The following is a 20,218-nucleotide window of genomic DNA, read 5'->3' on the forward strand; positions in this document are numbered from 1 at the left end:
ATCAAAATCATTCTCTTCATAATAAGATTCTCTTCTTTTCCTTCATATATTTCTATAAAAAAATTATTAGAGATAAAGAGAAAACAAAATAAATAAAAACAGAAAAAAAAATAAAGAGAATATAATTAGAGATGATCTAACGGGATGCCACTGCCCGGATCTGCTGGGAGATTTCCTTCATAGCTGCCGATCTGCCATGTTGGACTACTAAGTAAAAGGAGCTTAAGATAATGAGACATGATTGACCATACTTTTATCCTATCCTTGGAGATGATTCGGGGTGGATATTTTCTACGTCTGAGAGCTTGATCCGGGTAGAATTTTGGCTGCTGTAGAAAAATGGTCGGAGCCGTATCCTTTTGACGCATCGAAGAGGCAACTAGCTAACAGAAGAGGTATAATCCGATCGAATATGGGTTGGATATCACCGATCTTATATTTTACTTTATATTTTTTTCATCCGAATCGGAACAAACACAAACACGAATGGTACGTGTACTCTTGGTTATGAATACAAATCGAATATATAACGAGTCAAATGCAGACAATGTTAAATACGAATATTTATTTGGATATTGAGTAAAAGTAACAACTATATATATCACATATGTTATGATTATTTGACCATTCCACGTATCCAAACTCAACTATATTAGAGTTCTAACAAGCAAATCAGTAATATACTTATATAGGAGTTACATTAGAGCGAAATTGAAGAAGTTACGAGTGATCAATATATTGGCTAAAGATTCTATTAATTATTTAACATATTAATAACTTCAAATGAAAAACATATACAACTACAAACTTGTGAATCTCGTCGAAAGCTACAATTTTTCATATAAAGATTGTCTTTATCTAACTCCGTATAAAAAAAGTTGCAAACTCTAGAAGATAAATCCGAATAGTTTTTGGATATATCCGATTTTATTCTCGAATATCCGATAAATACCTAGCTTCCTACACTCGATATCTAATATAACTATTCGAGATCCAATCTAATATTCAAGATTTCTTTCATATATCCGATATCTTATTAGCATTTAAAATGGTTCAAACGATAGAAAGAGTGAAAAAAATTCAGCCCATTTTCACCCCCAGCTACCGGCTATGGCTATGTTTTCGTCGTCCCTCTCACTTCTCCTGAGAAGAGACGTTTCAACTTCTCATTTGAGTGAATTACAAAATTTGAGTAGAACTTCTATTGTTGGTTGTCTTTTCTTTTTTGCACGTGTCTTCACCGATTCGTTGTATAAGGTCTAAGGTCACTCCTAATACTTATGATGTATAATGTCTTAGTCATTCATTAGAGCCACTTAGGATAAAAGATGATATAGCAAAAAATGAGCTATTGTCTTCTATAAAATATTAGCTGTGCTCAAAATCTAAAAGATTAACATAGCATAACATGCATTAGAGTAACTTATGTCTTAATCCCTGTGAGGGGAAGGGAAGAGAATGTGCATTAATTATATATACCTCATTTTAAATACAATGCATTGAAATAATTTATGTCTACTTTGTGTCTATATGATGCGACAACATTTAGACATTAGTTTGTAATGTCGTATTGGGAGAGGCATTGAAATAATTTATGTCTCCTTTGTGTCTATATGATGCGACAACATTTAGACATTAGTTTGTAATGTCGTATTGGGAGAGGTCTAAAATATATTCTCTCCGGTTACAAATAAATATTATTTTAAACATCAACATATCTTTAACTAATACTTTTTGATGTAATATGTTTATAAAATATATCAAAGTTATACTATTATAAAACTATTTTTTAAGATAAATCTACTTATATTATTATCAAATATTCAAACTTTATACATAAAAAGTAATTTATAGTTGAAGTTTAAAATATTGACCACACTTGACCCAAAACTATACTTGTGATTGCAGAGAGTAGTTTCCTACTATCGGAAATAATGTCAAAATGCCCTTCGATTTTTTTTAAAGGCTGATGCCTTCAACTACAGATATCTCCGAACAAGGCAGGAAGAACGATTAATTCAAAAAAAAAAAATCTGCTCAATCTAAACTGGATATGACCACTGAATGTTTTTTGTTAGCTAGCTGTAGATTATCCAGATCACAAAGGACATGCTACTACCTAAAGCGCACAATAATAGCTGCAACAAAAATAGCGGGTTACTATAGCTTTTTCAGATCTCAAATGAGATGATACACCCAGAATAGCATTACCAGCTAAAAATGCTATATCAAACGCTAATACCGTACAATAGATATTTGACGTAACTGCTTATGCTAGTCCATACTTGCCAAAGAATTAATATCAATACCCAATACCGGAGCAGCAGTACACGCCTACAGGGAGAAAACGAATCGAGAGCATGCCATCCAAAATGAAAATAATCTTTATTCAAATGACCAACTGATCTTTTGTACTCTTTTATCATCTCGAGGCCAGAGGTGCCATGCCATACAGCCCAACATCCCTAAGTATAAAATTTATGGTGTAATTATCCACAAGACACATTTCTGCTCGAGGTTTGCACATAAGTAAAATATCGAGATTACAGAGAAAATATCACAACATCTTGGGTAACCACCCAGATATGTAAGATTGGTTCTTCGTATATTTCCTGAAACTCCACGTGTACACTGATACAAAAAAAAATCACGACTTCTTAGCATCGGGAGGTACCTTTACACCCATAAGTCCAAACAGATTAGAAGCTGGACCAGGAAGGCCTTGTTGAGAAGAGTAGGAGTTAAGAATGCTCTCCACGAGGTTCAAATCTACGTCAACTGGAGTCATCACACCATCAGTAGCTGCAGCATCTGATGGACCCTGCAAGGCAAAATATACCACAACGTTGCTCTGGATTAGTCAAACAGAATGATAATTATAGCAAAAATGAACGCATATTGCCAGGTTTCTAATCGAGAATTTGGCATGCCAGAACCAAAGTTCAAATATGCAATTTAATAAGCAAATGAAGCTCCGCAGATCATGAGTAAGTTGAAAATGTGTTATAGACATGAACAAATATGCAAATGACAAGCAAAACTAAGTGGAAAAACCTGTAACATGCCATTAAAAAGTAACAGAAACCAATCTGCAGACCGAGGTCACAAAAATGGACAGGAGATTGTCTGCATTGATTTCTTCCTAAGTACTAGCTTTATAGAGAAAGATTCTAATTGATAAACTTTTTCAGCTTTAACATTGGTTGACCATATCTAACTAGTCAACCTAAATGGGCTATGTCAAAAGCAAATTTACAACATGGCAGCATCCTAAGAAATTTACAACATGGCATGACAAACTTGGAAGTTTACATCACGGTATAACTAATAATAAGGTAATTAGAAACCAATGAATATGGGACTCATTATGACCAGTGGAGGATCATTAGTGTTTAAAAAAGGTCTAATGAAGTCTTCATGATTTCAAACCAAATGAGTATGCCATGATGTAATATGATCCTCATTTAAACCTCCACATACTAAAAATGTAATTTAGGGATCTTTGCTTACCAAAAGAGCATTTTTACAGGACTTTTAAGAAACAATTTAGCCTACAGACGGGTGATCTACACAGTCTATCAATTTTAAGCATTTCGATTCAGGGTCCACGAGGCAGTGTCCTAACACAAGACATAAAATGGAAGGAAAAAGTCTATTTTTCACCCCACAACTATCGCTGTGGTTTAGTTTTAGTCTATGCAGCATCGATACGGATACGGGTATCGGTATCGGCCTGATACGGATACAAGGATACGCCATTTTTCCCAAAAAAAAGGATACGCGGATACATTTACATTTTTTTTCCGGTTCTGTCAGCTGCATCCAAATAAGTGGATATCAGAATATGTACTGCTGAACTAGTAAAGAACTGCTGAATGTGAGAACATTAATCAGACAAGCTATCGGCAGCTAGTAGGGAAACTGGAACTATGGGGCAATGGATGCATCTGACAGAACTATCCTGCCAGAGGCAGAGCAACATATGGCACTCGCTACTCATCAGTAACTTGCACAAAACAAAACTTCGCCATCCTCAGTTAACAGATTCATTCTCACATGCATGTCACAAATATAGCACTGCAGCACTGACATCGCACATCACAAACTTAATCTGACGGAAACAAGAAAACTGCATCTGAGTAAACAAGTTCAGAATTCTACCGAGCTTGAATTATTGTGAAGTTTGCTCATTCAACAGAGTGCTGCACCGATAAATGAAAAATTCCTCAAGGCAACGTGGCATGGCAGTTCTTCATTTCTAATAGACTGCAACAGCCAAGAGATGATGAAGCCAGACTGTTTTTCTTCAGCTGAACCCACTTTCAGCTGAGAAGTACATGCTGGGAGCTTAGAAAAAGACATGGTAATCAATCAAGGCTTGAGGGTCTGATTATTTGCAGCTACAACACACTAGTAAATACTTGTCATTTGTAGCTGCATGCTGGGCTGAAGGACTGCTCTACAAGAACAGACCATGTTTTGCCATGCTACCGGTAGAGGGCAGAGATGGAGAGCAGAGAGTGGCTACTCACCAGATCAGTGGAGGCGCTGCCGACTAGAGGGAGTGGAGGCGCAGACAAGCGGGGGTCTGCCGATTGGAGGTGGTGAGGCGCGAGCGCAGCCGAGCGGGTGGGCGGAGTGGCTTCCATTTGGAGGTGCGGCCTGGCGAGGCGACTGCCGGTTGGAGGGTGGGGCAGCTGCCGGCTGGAGGCACGTGTGGCCGCCAACGAGGTCGAGACCGGCGACGACGAGAGGGCCCTCGTGCTGGTGGCAGGCGAGATGCAAGATAGGAGGCGGCTGCGAGTCGTGACTGGGTGAGATGGAGACGCGAGAGAGAGGCAAGCGGATTAGGGATTTGAGTGGGCCGAGAGGATTCTCGTTGGGCCTGGACGTATCCGCGAGGTAACCACGAAGTATCCCTAAGGTATCCGATTTTCTCTTAAATATTTTTGGCCGGATACTCTCAAATATGTATCCGAGTCGGACACGGTGTAGGACTCGGATACGCTCCTCCCTGCGAGTATCCGTGTTTCATAGGTTTTAGTTCCTCAATTCCAGAAATCTTTAGCCTTGTATGTTTTAAAACCATTCAATCCACGTCCCTCAACCCATTTTAGGGTGGTTTTGCACACATGGCGGAGATGACTTGGATCTGACGTGGCCCTACCATGCTAACTAAGCATCCTTTTTTATCTCTCTCCTCTCTATCCTCTTATTTTCTCCCGTTCCCCTGCCCCTGCCTTGCTTCCTCCATGCTGACGAAGCGGCCGGCAAGATTAGGGTAGGCAGAGCACTGCAGCACGGAGTTCACCGTGGCCATCGCCGTGGTCGAGGGGCTTGCGTGGAGGGGATGGGACGACGAAGTCGTGGATCAGACCAGGAATGTTGTGTGGCCGGGAGCTCAGCCATGTCGCCCAAATTACAGCAGCAGAAATTAGATGCTGGTACTGCTTAATTAGAGGGACCAACAAGCTCACCATCCGCCACCATCGAAGGCCATTGGCACGCTCACCTCAGGTGCACCTGCACAGTTTGGAAGCTATCCAATTTGGAGTCTTACTTAGTTTTGTCTTCCTGTTTTGGATTCAATCGATCTGAAAAGCTGCGGTGATACAGGTGGTGCTTCCAACCATTGTTTTGTCTTCCTGTTTTGGATTCAATCCGATCTGAAAAGCTACGGTGATCTAGGTGGTGCTTCCGACCTTGCCCATGCTGAGCCCCATGCAATAGACCATCTCCGGCATCTCAAGGTAGGACACGGAGGTGAGGAAGCGGACTAAGATCATGTTCACAGGCAGCCACATGCAACGGCACAGCCCGACGACACGCTCGGTGATGCTGCGCTCGGCGGCGGTGTCAAGGGTGAGGCGGAACGTGGATGGTGGAATGGCAACGTGTGGGGTGATGGTGAAGCAACGGAGGAGGTGAGAGAGAGAGCAAGGAGGGAGGGATAAGAGAGAAGCTGACTCAGTATGGTCGGGTCATGTTGATCCTAGTCATCATGCCACGCGTGCGGAAACCGGTCTGAAACAAGCCGTGGGACGTGAATTGATCCGTTTCAAAACATGGAAAACTAAAGATTTCTGGTATTTGAGTCGAGGGACAAAAATTAAACTGTTGTGATAGTTGATGGACGTATATGAAGTGTGATTTCGATGCAACTAGGCATGAGGGAAAAGATGTTAGTCTCGGTGGAGAGGTGGTTCCCAAGAATGATACCTTCTGATATTTAGGATCGATGCTACAAAAGGATGGTGATATCGATGAAGATGTTAGTCATATAAGTAAACCCGGATGGATGAAATGGCACTAAGCTTCTAGCATCCTGTGACAAGAGGGTACCACAAAAGCTGAAAGGTAAGTTTTATAGGATAACAATTTATCTGTGATGATGTATGATGTCGAATGTTGACCAACTAAAAGGCGACATGTCCAACAGTTAAGTGTAGCAGAGATGCGTATGTTGCTATGGATTTGTGGTCATACAAGAAAGTATAGGATCTGAAATAATGATATACATGATAGGGTAGGGGTAGCGCCAATTAAAAAAAATTATCCAACATCGGTTGAGATAGTTTGGACATATCCAACGGAGGCCTCCAGAGTGACATGTGCATAGCGGGATATTGAGACGCGCTAATAATGTGGAAAGAGGCAGGAGTCGGTCGACCAAACCTAACATGAGAGGAGTCTGTAAAGAGACTTGAAATAATATAATATTCTCAAAGAACAATCCACGAATTGAAGCGCGTGGAAGTTAGCAATTCAAGTGCCAGAACCATAACTTATGAATTAGTCTCCTTGTACCATTATTATTTTTATTTTTTACATTACTAGTACCTTTATTATCATTATTGTTTTCTCATATTTTTGGTTGGATCTTGCAGGTTTCATCTCTAGCCTACCCCAGCTTGCTTGAGACAAAGGTTGTTGTTGTGATACTTGTGAAAGTGATATGTCCTAAAGACAATCATAGAGATGATTGTATCACACGTCTATGTTCATTTACTTCTGAATAATGTGTTATTTTTTGGATGGTTATCATTTACATTTATTAGCAAGTATGTGACTTATTTGTGAAACTCTTTGTTTATATCATGATGTTATTCTGATTTGATCCATGACCACATATCATTGAGATGATTCATAAGACCAGCACATGTATTAAAGGATGATCACGTTTCACAGATCATAGATACAGAGATACCGAATCAATAATATAGGTATTCATGTTAAAGAACTTGATGTTGGATAGACCCACTTTGAGATACTGCTAAGATTATTATTTATGATGTACCATCAGTTGTTATCTCAAATGGTGTGCCTACAGAATCATTAGACCTGAGATCGTCATTGATTCACAGAAACCTGAGATCGTCATTGATTCCCAGAATATGTAGTGACATACTTTAAATTGACAAATGTTATTCCGTAACTAAGTAGTCATAAAGGTAGTATTCTGTAAAGAGACTTGAAAGAATATAATATTCTCAAAGAACAATCCACGGATAGAAGCACGTGGAAGTTAGCAATTCACGTGCCAGAACCATAACTTATGCATCAGTCTCCTTATACCGTTATTATTTTAATTTTTTAATTACTAGTACCTTTATTATCATTATTGTTTTCTCATATTTTTAGTTGGATCTTGTAGATTTCATCTCTAGCCTACCCCAGCTTGCTTGGGACAAAGGTTGTTGTTGTGATAGTTGTGAAAGTGATATGCACTAAAGACAATCATAAAGATGATTATATCACATGTTTATGTTAATTTACTTCTGAATAATACGTTATTCTTTGAATAGCTATCATTTAAATTGATTAGCAAATATGTGATTTGTTGGTGAAACTCTTTATTTATATCATGATGTTATTCTGATTTGACCCCTGGCCACATATCATTGGGATGATTCATAAGACCAGCACATGTATTGATTGATGATCACGTTTCATGAATCATAGATATAGAGATACCGAATCAATAATGTAGGTATTCATGTTAAAGAACATGATGTTGGATAGACCCTTTGAGATACTGCTAAAATTATTATTTATGATGTACCATAAGTTATTATCTCAAATGATGTACCTGCAGGATCATTAAATATGATATCATCATTGATTCCCAGAATATGTAGTAACATACTTTGAACTGACAAACTTTATTCCATAACTAAGTAGTCATAAAGGTAGTTTTTGGGTTTATCATGAAACATGTTATGAGGTGTGAGCGATCAAGATAGAATTTACCCCTCCTTGATAACGGAAGAGATATCTCTAGGCCCCGCGAAGTAGTTGGATTGAGAAAATACATGATCATACCAATATAATTAAAGAGTTAATCATAATGAATCCACTACTTAATCGAGCGAATAATCAAGCTATCACAAGGGTGACACGTGTCTCGTATTGAGCTTGACTAGTATCGTGAGCCGAAGGGATCAATGTATGTGTATATCAAAGTTTAGCCGATATAATCTTTGTATATACTCAGGAGTCAACATGTCCTGCTAGGGACCGCTATTGAATTTGATTTGAAAACAAAGTTTAGAAAGGGTTTCCAAGTCGTAGCCGTTTATACATGAACCTAACAGGTCACACACTTAATGAGTTGAAACAAAACATGCAAATTGAATTCGTATATGGGTTTGATTGGATTGTGATCCATGAGGTCTTAAAGTCCTAAAAAGCTTCCAACATAGGAGTCCATTAGCGAGCTCTATATAAGGAGAGGCATGGGGTGAGGCGTGCGGGGAAGAAAAAAGAGCCACTCTGAAACCCCAGCCACAACCCTCCACACGATCTCCTAAAACCCTAGCCGCGCATACGGTGCTAGCACATCGACGCTCGGCGATTCCGCCAAGTACGTGTGAATACCATAAAGGCGTTGCTGCTATTGCAGCACTGATCTACTCGGCGTGTAGATCTTAACGCTGCTGCTTGGCTGGTCAAGAACCTATTTGGCTCGTAGATATACTTGCTTGGCGCTTGGCGCGAAGCGTGACGCGATCACACGAAACTGGTCGATGATGCGACAGATCTGCTTAATGGTCGGCCGAGGAACTAATCGAGGAGCACAATCACCTGCTCGGAACTGGTTAAGGAGCATGACCACCTACTCGAAGTTGGTCGAGGAGCGTGATCACCTGCGCGAGGCTGGTCATGGACCTGGTCGAGAAGTTGTTCGATGAGTTTGACGCGCACGACGTTGGATCGGTCTACTCTAACTTTTCTTCCGCTGCACTACGCGTCAAGTGGTAACAATCTAGGATCTCCTACTTGTTTTTCTAGGTGAATACGATAGAAATTTTTTATTTTAGGTTAGCATAGCCAACCCGTTCCCCAACAGTGATATCAGAGCCTACATGCGTAGTTTTTTATCTAGATCGATCACATATATATGATATGTGGTAGTAATAGATTTGGATCTATTATTGTTCTCGTGATTGGTTCATATGATAGATCTGTCGATGCCCGGCGAAATAGGGGTCAGATGAGATGTGAATCGATGAAACCATATGACCAAAAAATTAGCTCGATCTATTATTGTTCTCGTGTTTGGTAGATCTACTAAAGTAGAATGCCATCATTTATCTTAACCAGTTAGGGTAGATATTAGACATCTACACGTATAGTATTGGTTTACTTAACAAGCTATCAAAATATTTTTGAGCTTGGGACATGGTGTTGGGCGTTAGGGCATTCGAGCCACCCAACAAACAACAGTCACATAGAAATGTGATTAGCAATGTGTTGCTTACCTATATCACCTAAGTTTTTAACTGTAATACCAAAGCTCACTAGAATTTAATCGAATATGGATCCTGTCCCACTATATGTCGTTAGAGGGAAATGTTTACATAAACATAGTGCAAAATTTTGCATATTTATTTCTGTTGTAGATCGTGGCACCTATTGTTAACATCAATTCCAGTCTTAATTTGCGTTCGATTCTTGAAAAAGAAAAACTATCAGGAACTAACTTTATTGATTAGTATAAAAATCTGAGAATTGTTCTCAAACAAGAGACAAAGAAGTATGTTCTAAAGGTTCCCTATCCTGATGAACCAGCCGATAATGCATATGCTGCTGATTAGAGGGCTTACGAGAAGCACACCAACGATTCACTCGATGTTAGATGTCTCATGCTTGCCACTGTATCCTCTGAGCTTCAGAAGCAATATGAGAACGCGGATGCACACGATATGATTGTGGGACTCCGAGGCATGTTTGAAGCTAGGGTTGAGGTTCAACACCTCTAAGACATTGTTTGCATACAGGTTGACACAAGGCAGTCCAGTTAGTCCTCATGTGACCAAGATGATTGGTTACATTGAGAGCCTAAAAAATTTTGGTTTTCCCCTTAGCCCTGAGTTGGCTATGGATGTGATTCTCCATTCGCTCCCTGCGAACTTCAAACCGTTCATCTTAAATTTTCATATGAATAGTATGGAGAAGAGTATGGCTGAATTGCATGGGATGTTTAAGATTGCTGAGGAAAGCATTAAGAAAAGCTCTAGTCATGTAATGATGGTTCAGAAGGATAGCAAAAAGAGAAAGCATAAGGCCAAGGCTAAAGCGTTAGATGAGATCTCAAGCTCAAAACCTAAACCTGTTGGAAAGTCCAAGGCTGGACCTATTATTTCTTATGCTTGCCACCACTACTATAAACCTGGCTATTGGTGGAGGAACTGCAAGCTATACTTGAAAGAAGCAAGAAAAAGAAGTAAGACTTCCACTTCAGGTATAAATGTTATTGAAATTAATCATGCTATTCGTCCTAATGATTCATAGGTATTTGATACTGGATCGATAATTCATACTTGCAAGTCGTTGCAGGAACTGAAAAGGACTGGAAAGTGTGCGAGAGGCGAGATGGATACTCGTGTCGGCAATTGTGTAAAAGTTGTTGCGTTGGCCATCGGTGTTTATTCCGTATTGCTACCCTCGGGATTAGTTTTGGAATTATATAATTGTTATTGCATTCCTGCCTTACCTCTTCATGTTTGAAAGAAGATGGATATGAATTCATAATAAAGAATAAGAGTTGTTCGATTTATTTGAATTGTATGATCTATGATAATTATCTATTGGTGAATAGATTATATATTCTACATCTTAAGAATGACCCTGTTTATAGCATTAATACGAAGAAACCTCGACTTAATGATTTGAATCTCACTTTTATTTGGCATTGTCACTTAGATCATATAAATAAGAAGCGCATATGAAGGCTCCATAAAGAAAGTCTTCTTGATTCATTTGATACATGTGAACTTTGTTTACTTGGCAAAATGACTAAATCGACTTTCACTTGTCAAGAAGAGAGATCGAGTAAGTTGTTGGCCCTTGTACATACGGATGTATGTGGACCAATGAGCTCTATCGCTAGAGATGGTTTTCAGTACTTCATTACTTTACTAATGACTTTAGTAGATACGGTTACATCCATTTAATAAGGTACAAGTTTTGAGTCCTTCGAAAAATTCAAGTAGTTTCAGAATGAAGTACAAAATTAATTTGGCAAAACAATTAAATTTCTGCAATCTGATCGTGAAGGTGAGTATTTGAGCCATGAGTTTGGTGATCATCTACATCAATGTAAAATCGTTCCACAGTTGACTCCACCGAAAACGCCTTAATGGAATGGAGTGTTCGAACGGAGGAACCGGACTTTGTTGGACATGATCTGATCCATCATGAGCCAATCTAATCTTCCATTATCCTTTTGAAAATACACTCTAGAAACTGTCACGTTCACTTTAAATAGGGTTCCATCTAAAGCTGTAGAAAAGACACCATATGAGATATGGAACAGGAGGCATCCCAAGTTGTCTTCCCTTAAGATCTTAGGTTGTAAGGCCTATGTAAAATGTTTGACGTCTAATAAGCTCACTCCCAAATCTGATAAGTGTTTCTTTGTAGGGTATCCTAGGGAAATCAGAGGATATTATTTCTATAACTAGAAAGAAGGCAAAGTGTTTGTCATCCGGAATGATATCTTTCTGGAGAAAGAGTTTCTCTCGAGGAACGTTAGTGGGAGCACAGTGCAACTCAAAGAGATACAGGAACCATCAGAAAACGTTTCAGCTCCTACTGAACCATAACTAGATGTTGGAGAACGTATTGTGGAGACATCAGCCCCACGTCAGTCAGAAAGGGTCAGTCGTGCACCTGAGAGGTTTATATTCCTAACCACGGAATAGCACGATATACTATTATTGGACAATGATAAACCTAAGACCTACTCGAAAGCAATAGTGGGACCGAACTTTGAGAGATGGCTTGAAGCCATGAGATCCGAGATAGAATCCATGTACGATAATCAAGTTTGGAACTTGGTGAATCCACCCGATGGTGTTAAAGTAGTTGAGTGTAAGTGGATTTTTAAGAAAAAGATAGACGTTGATGGAAATGTTTACATCTATAAGGCATGATTGGTAGCGAAAGGTTTTTGGCAAATTCAAGGTGTTGATTATGATGAAACATTTTCGCTCATCGCAATGTTAAAATCTATTCAGATCATCCTAGCAATTACCGCATATCATGACTATGAGATATGACAGATGGATGTCAAACGGCTTTCCTTAATGAAAACGTAAGTGAGGATGTGCACATGACACAACCTGAAGGTTTTGTCGATCCGAAAAATGGTAGGAAGATATGCAAGCTGCAAAAGTCCATTTATGGGCTGAAACAAGCTTCTCGAAGTTAAAATCTTCGTTTTGATGAAGTGGCCAAAAGGTTTGGTTTTATCAAGAATGAAGAAGAGCCTTATATTTAAAAAAAGCTAGTGAGAGAGCACTTATGTTTCTGGTCTTATATGCAGATGACATTGTTGATCGGGAATGATATTCCAATGCTTGATACTGTCAAATCTTCGTTGCAAAAGAGTTTCTTAATGAAATATCTAGGAGATGCAGCATACATATTGAGCATAAAGATCTATAGAGATAGGTCGAGAAAGCTGATCAGATTAAACCAGAGTACATATATCAACAAGGTATTGAAAAGGTTCAATATGCATGATTCCAAGAAAAGTTTCTTAACACTGTCACATGGCATCACTCTCGCAAGAGTCAATGTCCTTCGACCACTGATAAGCTCAAGAAGATGAGTGCGATCCCATATGCTTCCGCTATCGGGTCCATCATGTATGTCATGCTTGGTACACGCCCAGATATTTTCTATGCTCTAAGTGTTACGAGTATATACCAATCAAACCTGGATGAATATCACTGGGTAAATGTAAAGAATATCCTCAAGTACTTAAGAAGAACTATAGATATGTTCCTAGTCTATGAGATGAGGTGGAGATCATTGTAAATAGTTACATCGATGCTAGCTTCTAAACTGACAAGGACGATTCGAGATCACAATTTAGTTTTGTGTTCTGTCTCAATGGAGGAGCAGTGAATTGGAAGAGTTTCAAACAAGAAACGGTGACCGATTCCACAATGGAGGAGGGCATATCGCAGCTTCTGAAGCTACAAATGAGGTTGTTTGGATCAAAAAGTTTGTTTCTGAGTTATATGTGGTGCCTAGTGCTTCTAGTCCAATAGATCACTATTGTGATAATAGTTGAGCCATTGCGCAAGCCAAAGAACTTAGATCGTATCAGAAGTCTAAGCACATACTGCAGCGCTATCACCTCATTCGAGAGATTTTAAATCGAGATGACATGAAGATATGAAAGGTGCACACAGATTTGAATATTTCTGATCTGTTGATAAAGTTACTCCCGCGATCCAAGCATGAGGCGTACGTGAGAGCTATGGATATTAGATACTTACATGATTGATTCTAGTGTAAGTGGGAGATTGAAAGTGATATACCCTAGAGGCAATTATAGAGATGATTGTATCACATGTCTATGTTCATGTACTACTAAATAATGTGTTATTCTTTGAATGACTATCATTTACATTGATTAACAAGTATATGACTTGTTCATGGAACTCTTTATTTATATCGTGATGTTATTCTGATTTAATCCCTTGTCATGTATCATTGGGATGATTCATGAGACCAGCACATGTATTGATTGACGATCATGTTTTACGGATCATAAGTATAGAGATACCGAATTAATAATGTGGGCATTCATGTTAGAGAATATGATATTAGATAGATCCACTTTAAGATACTATTAGGATTGTTATTTATGATGTACCATCAATTGTTATCTCAGATGGTGTACCTGTAGGATATTTAGATCTGAGATCGTCATTGATTCTTAGAATGTATAGTGACATACTTTAGTGCTGTCAAACGCTATTCTGTAACTAAGTAGTCATAAAAGTAGTTTTCGAATTTGTCATGAAACATATCGTAGGGTGTGAGCGATCAAGATAGAATTTGCCCCTCCTTGATAACAGGAGAGATATCTCTGACCCACTCGAGGTAGTTGGATTGAGAAAGTGCATGGTCATACCAATATGATTATAGATTTAATCATGATGAATACACTACTTAATTGAGTGAATAGTCGAGCTACCACAAGGATGTCACATATCTCGCCTTAAGCTTAACTGGTATCATGAGGCGAAGGGATCGGTGCATGTGTATATCAAGGTTCAGCCGATATGATTTTTGTATATACTCGGAAGTTAACATGTCCTGCTAGAGACCGCTATTGATTTCGGTTTGAAAAGAGTTTCTAAGTCGTAGCCGTTTGTACATGAACTTAACGGGTCACACACTTAATGAGTTGGAACAAAACATACAAATTAGATTCGTATATGGGTTTGATTAAATTATGACCTATGAGGTGTAAGAGTTCTAAAGAGCTTCCAATGTGGGAGCCCATTAGCGAGCTCTATATAAGGAGAGGTATGAGTGAGGCGTGTAGGGAAGAAAAAAGAGCCACTCCGAAACTCTAGCTGCAACCCTCCACACGATCTCCTAAAACCCTAGGCGCGTGTGCGGTGCTAGTACATCGGCGCTCGGCGATTCCGCCCAGTACGTGTGGATATCGTAGAGGCACTGCTGTTATTGCGGCGCTGATCTCCTCGACGTATAGATCTTAACGCTGCTGCTCGGCTGGTTAAGGACATGTTCAACTGGTCGATATACTTGCTCGGCGCTGGTCGCAGAGCGTGACACAATCACTCAGAGCTGGTCGAGGACGCGACAGATCTGCTTAGTGGCTGGTCGAAGAGCACGACCACCTGCTCGGAGTTGGTCGAGGAGCGTGACCACCTGCGCAAGGCTGGTCGCAGACCTGGTCGAGAAGCTGTTCGAGAAGTTTGACGTGCACGACGTTAGAACGCGCACGATGTTAGATTGGTCTACTTCAACTCTTCTTCTGCTGAACTGCGCATCAAATGGTAACAATCTATGATCTCCTACTTGTATGGTTTTCTGGATGAATGCGGTAGAAAAATTTTGTTTTAGACTAGCGTAGCCAACCTGTTCTCTAACAAGTTGAAGGATGAAAAATAGACTTTTTCCAAAATGGAAGTATGCAACATCCCAAATAAACAAGGGTTACCTCATTGTTGGTGTCAAGGCGTGGTGCACGAGTAAAGCTTTTCTCGATAGTGGTACTACTTAGCTCTTTATTCAGAGCATCTGAATATGATTCCATAAAAGCATCATCCACATCCTTGTCACCTGATTCTTCAGCAAAATCATTCTCTTCATCAGAATCATCTGCACCACAACAAGCATTCTTAATTAGTAACTTCAAGTTCATACCAAAATTAGAATTCAAATATCATCGAAGCAGCAGGATGAAGCAATAAAGAAGTTAGTGAAACATATATATATTGAAGAACCAAAAGAACAACTAGAATTTATGAACAGGCGTTCCTCAAAGTAGTACCATAGCTCATAAGGCTTCACTAATCCATAAAAATATCATATGTTACTTTACTGTCCCTTAACCTGATTAACTACCAAGCAGATTTGCACAGTTGCCATTTAACCACTTTAAAAAATCAAAATATTTAGTATGCCAGCAATTTAATAATCACATCCAATAAGAAAAATGAGCAAGTAAAAGAAGATTTCAGTTTGCAAAGATCTCAAATCAAGGCAGCCCAAATCCAAAAAGTAAAGAACAAAGGCCATTAATGATTATTATTAAACTTGTTTGTTTGTGCTGTCAATTGTATTTCTCGAATCATATGTAAACCAGAATACTAAACATGGAAGAAAGTCGGGGAAAAAATGCTCATGACATAGGAGGATACAATCTTTTTTTTTCTCACAATCTTTTTTGTTGGATCTTGTGGGTTTCATCTCTAGTCTACCCCAACTTGCTTCACAACATAGTGGATGTAGTATAGGAGGATACAATCCAACACGAATAACAGACCATGTGCCGTAGGTAAAAGAAAGCAGGAGAAAGAAATAGCTCTTGCATGACATGAAGGAAAGATATACCGAAGTCCATGTCAGATGATGAGGATTTTCTATCCATTTCAGCAACACTGCCAGCTTCCTCTTGTGAACCTCCACCTAAAACCGATTCCATGGCCTTGAAGAACTGGTTGACATCTAGATCCACTGATTCCATATCTCTTCTACATGAACAAAATGAGTTGATGAATATCAAAAGGACCTATCCAGTAGCATAGGTGTTCTGTTACATAGATATAAAAAGAAAGTCCAATTATATGGAATTTTTTAGATAGCACAAGCGCTAGCAAAATAAGCAAACTAGAACTCGGATGCACACGGGAAATAATGTAACAACTGTTTTTGTTTCTACCTTTTCTCTTTTACAAAATGCTAAGTATGAGTCCTGTGAATATCCTAAACTGTTCGAACTAGTAATGCTACAATTGTTGTAACTTGAGAATAAAAGCCGCTCCAGATTTAGGGCAAAAGGCATAAACCTAGACTTAACACTACTCTGAAAATTTAATAACATTTTATGTGGATAACTGTTAGATCAAGACAGACAATAAGTTACCCTCATGTGACAAGGTCATTGCTTAATTCTCATTGCTGTCTTCTTAAAAGAGTGTAGGTACATGCTACGAAAAGATGGACTACAAGAAGTGTATCCAACATAGACATAAAATCACAAACGTAAAGGAGGTACCTACTGGGGGAACAAATTCACATGACATAGTAACAGCACAATGCACACAGACGACAGAACTTACGACTTACAAAGTTGCATAAAATGTCTGTTGGGGTTACTAGTAGTAACTTGATCTCCAGTCAGATTATAAGTTTTTTAGAGTTCCATGACTGAGACTGATGTTCAACTAACAATCTTTTTCAGTGTTTCAAGATGTCCTAGACATTTCAGTGATTGTATAGGAACATGAGATTCCATTTTAGTGCATACTGATCCATGTTTGTTGACAAAGGAATCACTATGCTACAAATGCATGAAACAAGTACATTCCATCCCCCACTTCTCCTTTTTCAGTAGATGATTTGGACATGAATTGTCTCAACCTTACAGAAGACAGATGGCAGCAACAATCAAAGAAGCAAAACTAAATTATTGAAGAACATGAATGACTGACAAGCTGAATCAGTGATGCCGTTAATTGAAAAAGAAAACTATGCGATAAAAAGGATAAACAAGTCTAGAGGAAAACCTGTTTGCAGGAACTTCGGCTCCCTCAAAGCTGGACATTTTGCGAACAAATTCTTGCATGGACTCTGTAATCTCTCCAAGCTTAAACTCGTCTGTCTGGGACTTAGAAGTGCTAGAGACACCTTTCTTTTGACTTTTTATGTGCTTCTTCGCAGCCTCATACTCTTCCATTTCCTTCTGCCTTTCACGGAGTTCTGCATTCAACTCATCCTCCCCACCGTACAACCAGGAGTCATCATCACCGGGAGGAAGATCAAAGCCTTTAAATTCGTCGGCTGAGTATGGCACTGATAGGATTCCATCAATTCGACGCACTGGTTCACTTAGTATCTCCCTGTGACACACCGCAAGAGTGTTATAGCATTGAGGGAATGTGCATTGTCCATGGCATTTGAGTTCAAAAGAATTTATCAGTTGGTCAATAAGCTGTTCACAATACAGTATGGTAAAGCAAACCAGGTAGCCCCAAGAATTGTCTGGAGTGTAATTCACTACTTTGTTTTCATTTTGATACAGAAAATGGCTACTATTGTACTTCAAAAAATAAACAAATAATGATCATCCAGCCAGATAGATTTTTTCAAGGGTAGAAACTGAACAGGTTATGTTTGGGATGGTTGCAATCACATTATCTAGCATAGCAATTAAATAGATAGTTAAATCCACAAGGCTAGAAAGAGCAACTAGAAGTACCTCATTCGTGAGTACAAAGTGGAGCTCTTGTAATATTGCATTGCATCCTCCATGACCCTCTTATACTCCTTTGATCCAGGAAGCAGACCCTCGAAGCACCCAGTCGCCTCCAAGCTCTTCCAGTAAACCTCCCACGTGCTCCCTTTACCTTCTTCCCCTTGGCGTCGTCTCTCCTGGTACATCATCTCGAACCCACACGCAATCTTCATCCCCAGCTCAGCCTCCATCCACTTCTCTGGCCCCTCCTCCCTCCGTGGCATCGGGTACCCCCTGGGCGCCTGGAAGTTCTGCTGCATGAGCTGTGCGTACATTGCCCGCGTCATCCGCACCCAGGTCCTCACCATCTCAACCCCTTCCCCGCCGGGCCCCTTAAGGAACTTCTCCATCCTCGCCGCATGCTTCATGGTGTCTATGTCCCGGTCGAAGAACCCCTCGACGGCACGTGCGATCAGGCAGGGCTCTTCCTTGAGCACCTTCGCCACGGGCGCCGGGACGATGACGCGCGCCGTGTGGAGGTTCTCCGCCGCCCTCTCGGGCAGCCCAGCGATGCGGCGCTGTATCGCCGCCTGGACGGCGTCGGGGGCGCGGGTGTCGACGGAGTTGTTGTAGACGGCGGCTAGCGCGGCGTCCAGTGAGGGCGTCTCGGGGAAGAGGGAGGGCGGCAGGATGTGGAGCTCGCCGCGGAAGATGAACACACGGTTGGGGGCGGTGTCGGGGTCGAGCCACCGCGGGAGCGCGAAGGCGGCCTCGATGAGGAGGAACTCCCCGTCGGAGTCCCAGGCGCGGGCCGCGAGGTCTGGGAAGGCGCGGGTGAGCGCGAAGAGGAGGGAGACGGCGAACCACTCGTCGGGGAGGGAGTCCCCGAAGCGGAGCGCGCCGTGGAGGTGGGGCACGGGTGGCGAGGCGCAGAGCGCGCAGGGGGAGGTCGGGTCGGGCGGGATGGAGAGGGTGAAGGGGTCGCGGTGGAAGAGGTGGGAGGAGAGGAAGGGGGCGAGGTGGTCGACGAGGGAGAGGTGGAGGGACCGGAGCGAGGCTAGGAGCGCGGGCGGGGGCAGGTCGGCGGGGGGCGGCAGCGGGTAGACGCCGTAGAAGAGGGTGTCGTCCGGTGGGCGGCGCGAGGGAAACGGGAAAGGATTGGAGGCGGCCGACGCGGAGGTGGAGGCGGTGGCCGCCATGAGAAGAGGCGAGAGGTGAGAGTGAGACCGGACGCAGGAGCGGTGCGGAGTTTAGCTAGTAGGTTGGGGGGTTAGAGCAACTCTAACAGTTTGCTCATTTGCCTTCCTATAGCTAAAAATAGAAATATAACATAAAAACTACCATAGCTTCTCTATCAGTTTCCTTATTCCATCCTCTTTCTTATCATCCTCCTTCCATTTCCCAAAGGTAGCAGACCATTCTCATCCTCTATCTTCCCTCCTCCAGCTCCCACACATCGTGTTACCTCCCCTGCATCCCTCATCTCAGGCGCATGACGCCAGAACACGGCAAGCGGCTAGGAGGCGAGGCGGCTCGGTGTGCTAGCAAGCGGGGCAGCTCGGGGAGCAGGCGGACAGGTGGCGCGGCTCAACGGGCAAGAAGGGGCGGTGGCAAGAGGAAAGTGCTCGTTCACAGTAGCACACTCGTCGGTGAGATGTCTGGTGCATGAGTTCATTTGCCCCATACAATTCGTCACCTAATTTTACACTAAAATTCTTCGATTACTGAATGTAGTAAATTTATAGCTTGTGAATAATAGAAAATAGGGAGAATTATTTTGTGAACTTGATGAATGAGAGTAATAATGTTGATGACCTTGAACTGTGTAGTCTAATTAGGGAGAAAAAGTTCCCGATTAAAGATGCATCTCCCCATCTTGTGCAACTTATTGGAAGAGAATCAATGCTTACTTTCATGAGTACAAGTACTGTGAGTCTGACTGTAATGTAAGTTCTCTCATCCATCGTTGGTCTACCATTCAAAAAT

At 41.0% G+C, this 20,218-nt stretch overlaps 1 protein-coding gene across 1 annotated transcript; it reads right to left on the minus strand.

The window, feature by feature from the left end:
- Window positions 1–2,361: 2,361 nt before the first annotated feature.
- LOC133899025 (protein ecdysoneless homolog) lies at window positions 2,362–19,633 on the minus strand. The gene is made up of 5 exons (XM_062339915.1): window positions 18,257–19,633; window positions 17,565–17,897; window positions 16,390–16,529; window positions 15,494–15,654; window positions 2,362–2,821 (listed from the first exon to the last, which is right to left on the minus strand). Exons 1-5 carry the CDS (start codon window positions 19,429–19,431, stop codon window positions 2,648–2,650), a joined length of 1,983 nt encoding a protein of 660 aa, XP_062195899.1. The 5' UTR covers window positions 19,432–19,633; the 3' UTR covers window positions 2,362–2,647.
- Between the last annotated feature and the right edge of the window lie 585 nt (window positions 19,634–20,218).

This window comes from Phragmites australis, chromosome 18, assembly GCF_958298935.1.
Source record: "Phragmites australis chromosome 18, lpPhrAust1.1, whole genome shotgun sequence".
Taxonomy (NCBI): domain Eukaryota; kingdom Viridiplantae; phylum Streptophyta; class Magnoliopsida; order Poales; family Poaceae; genus Phragmites; species Phragmites australis.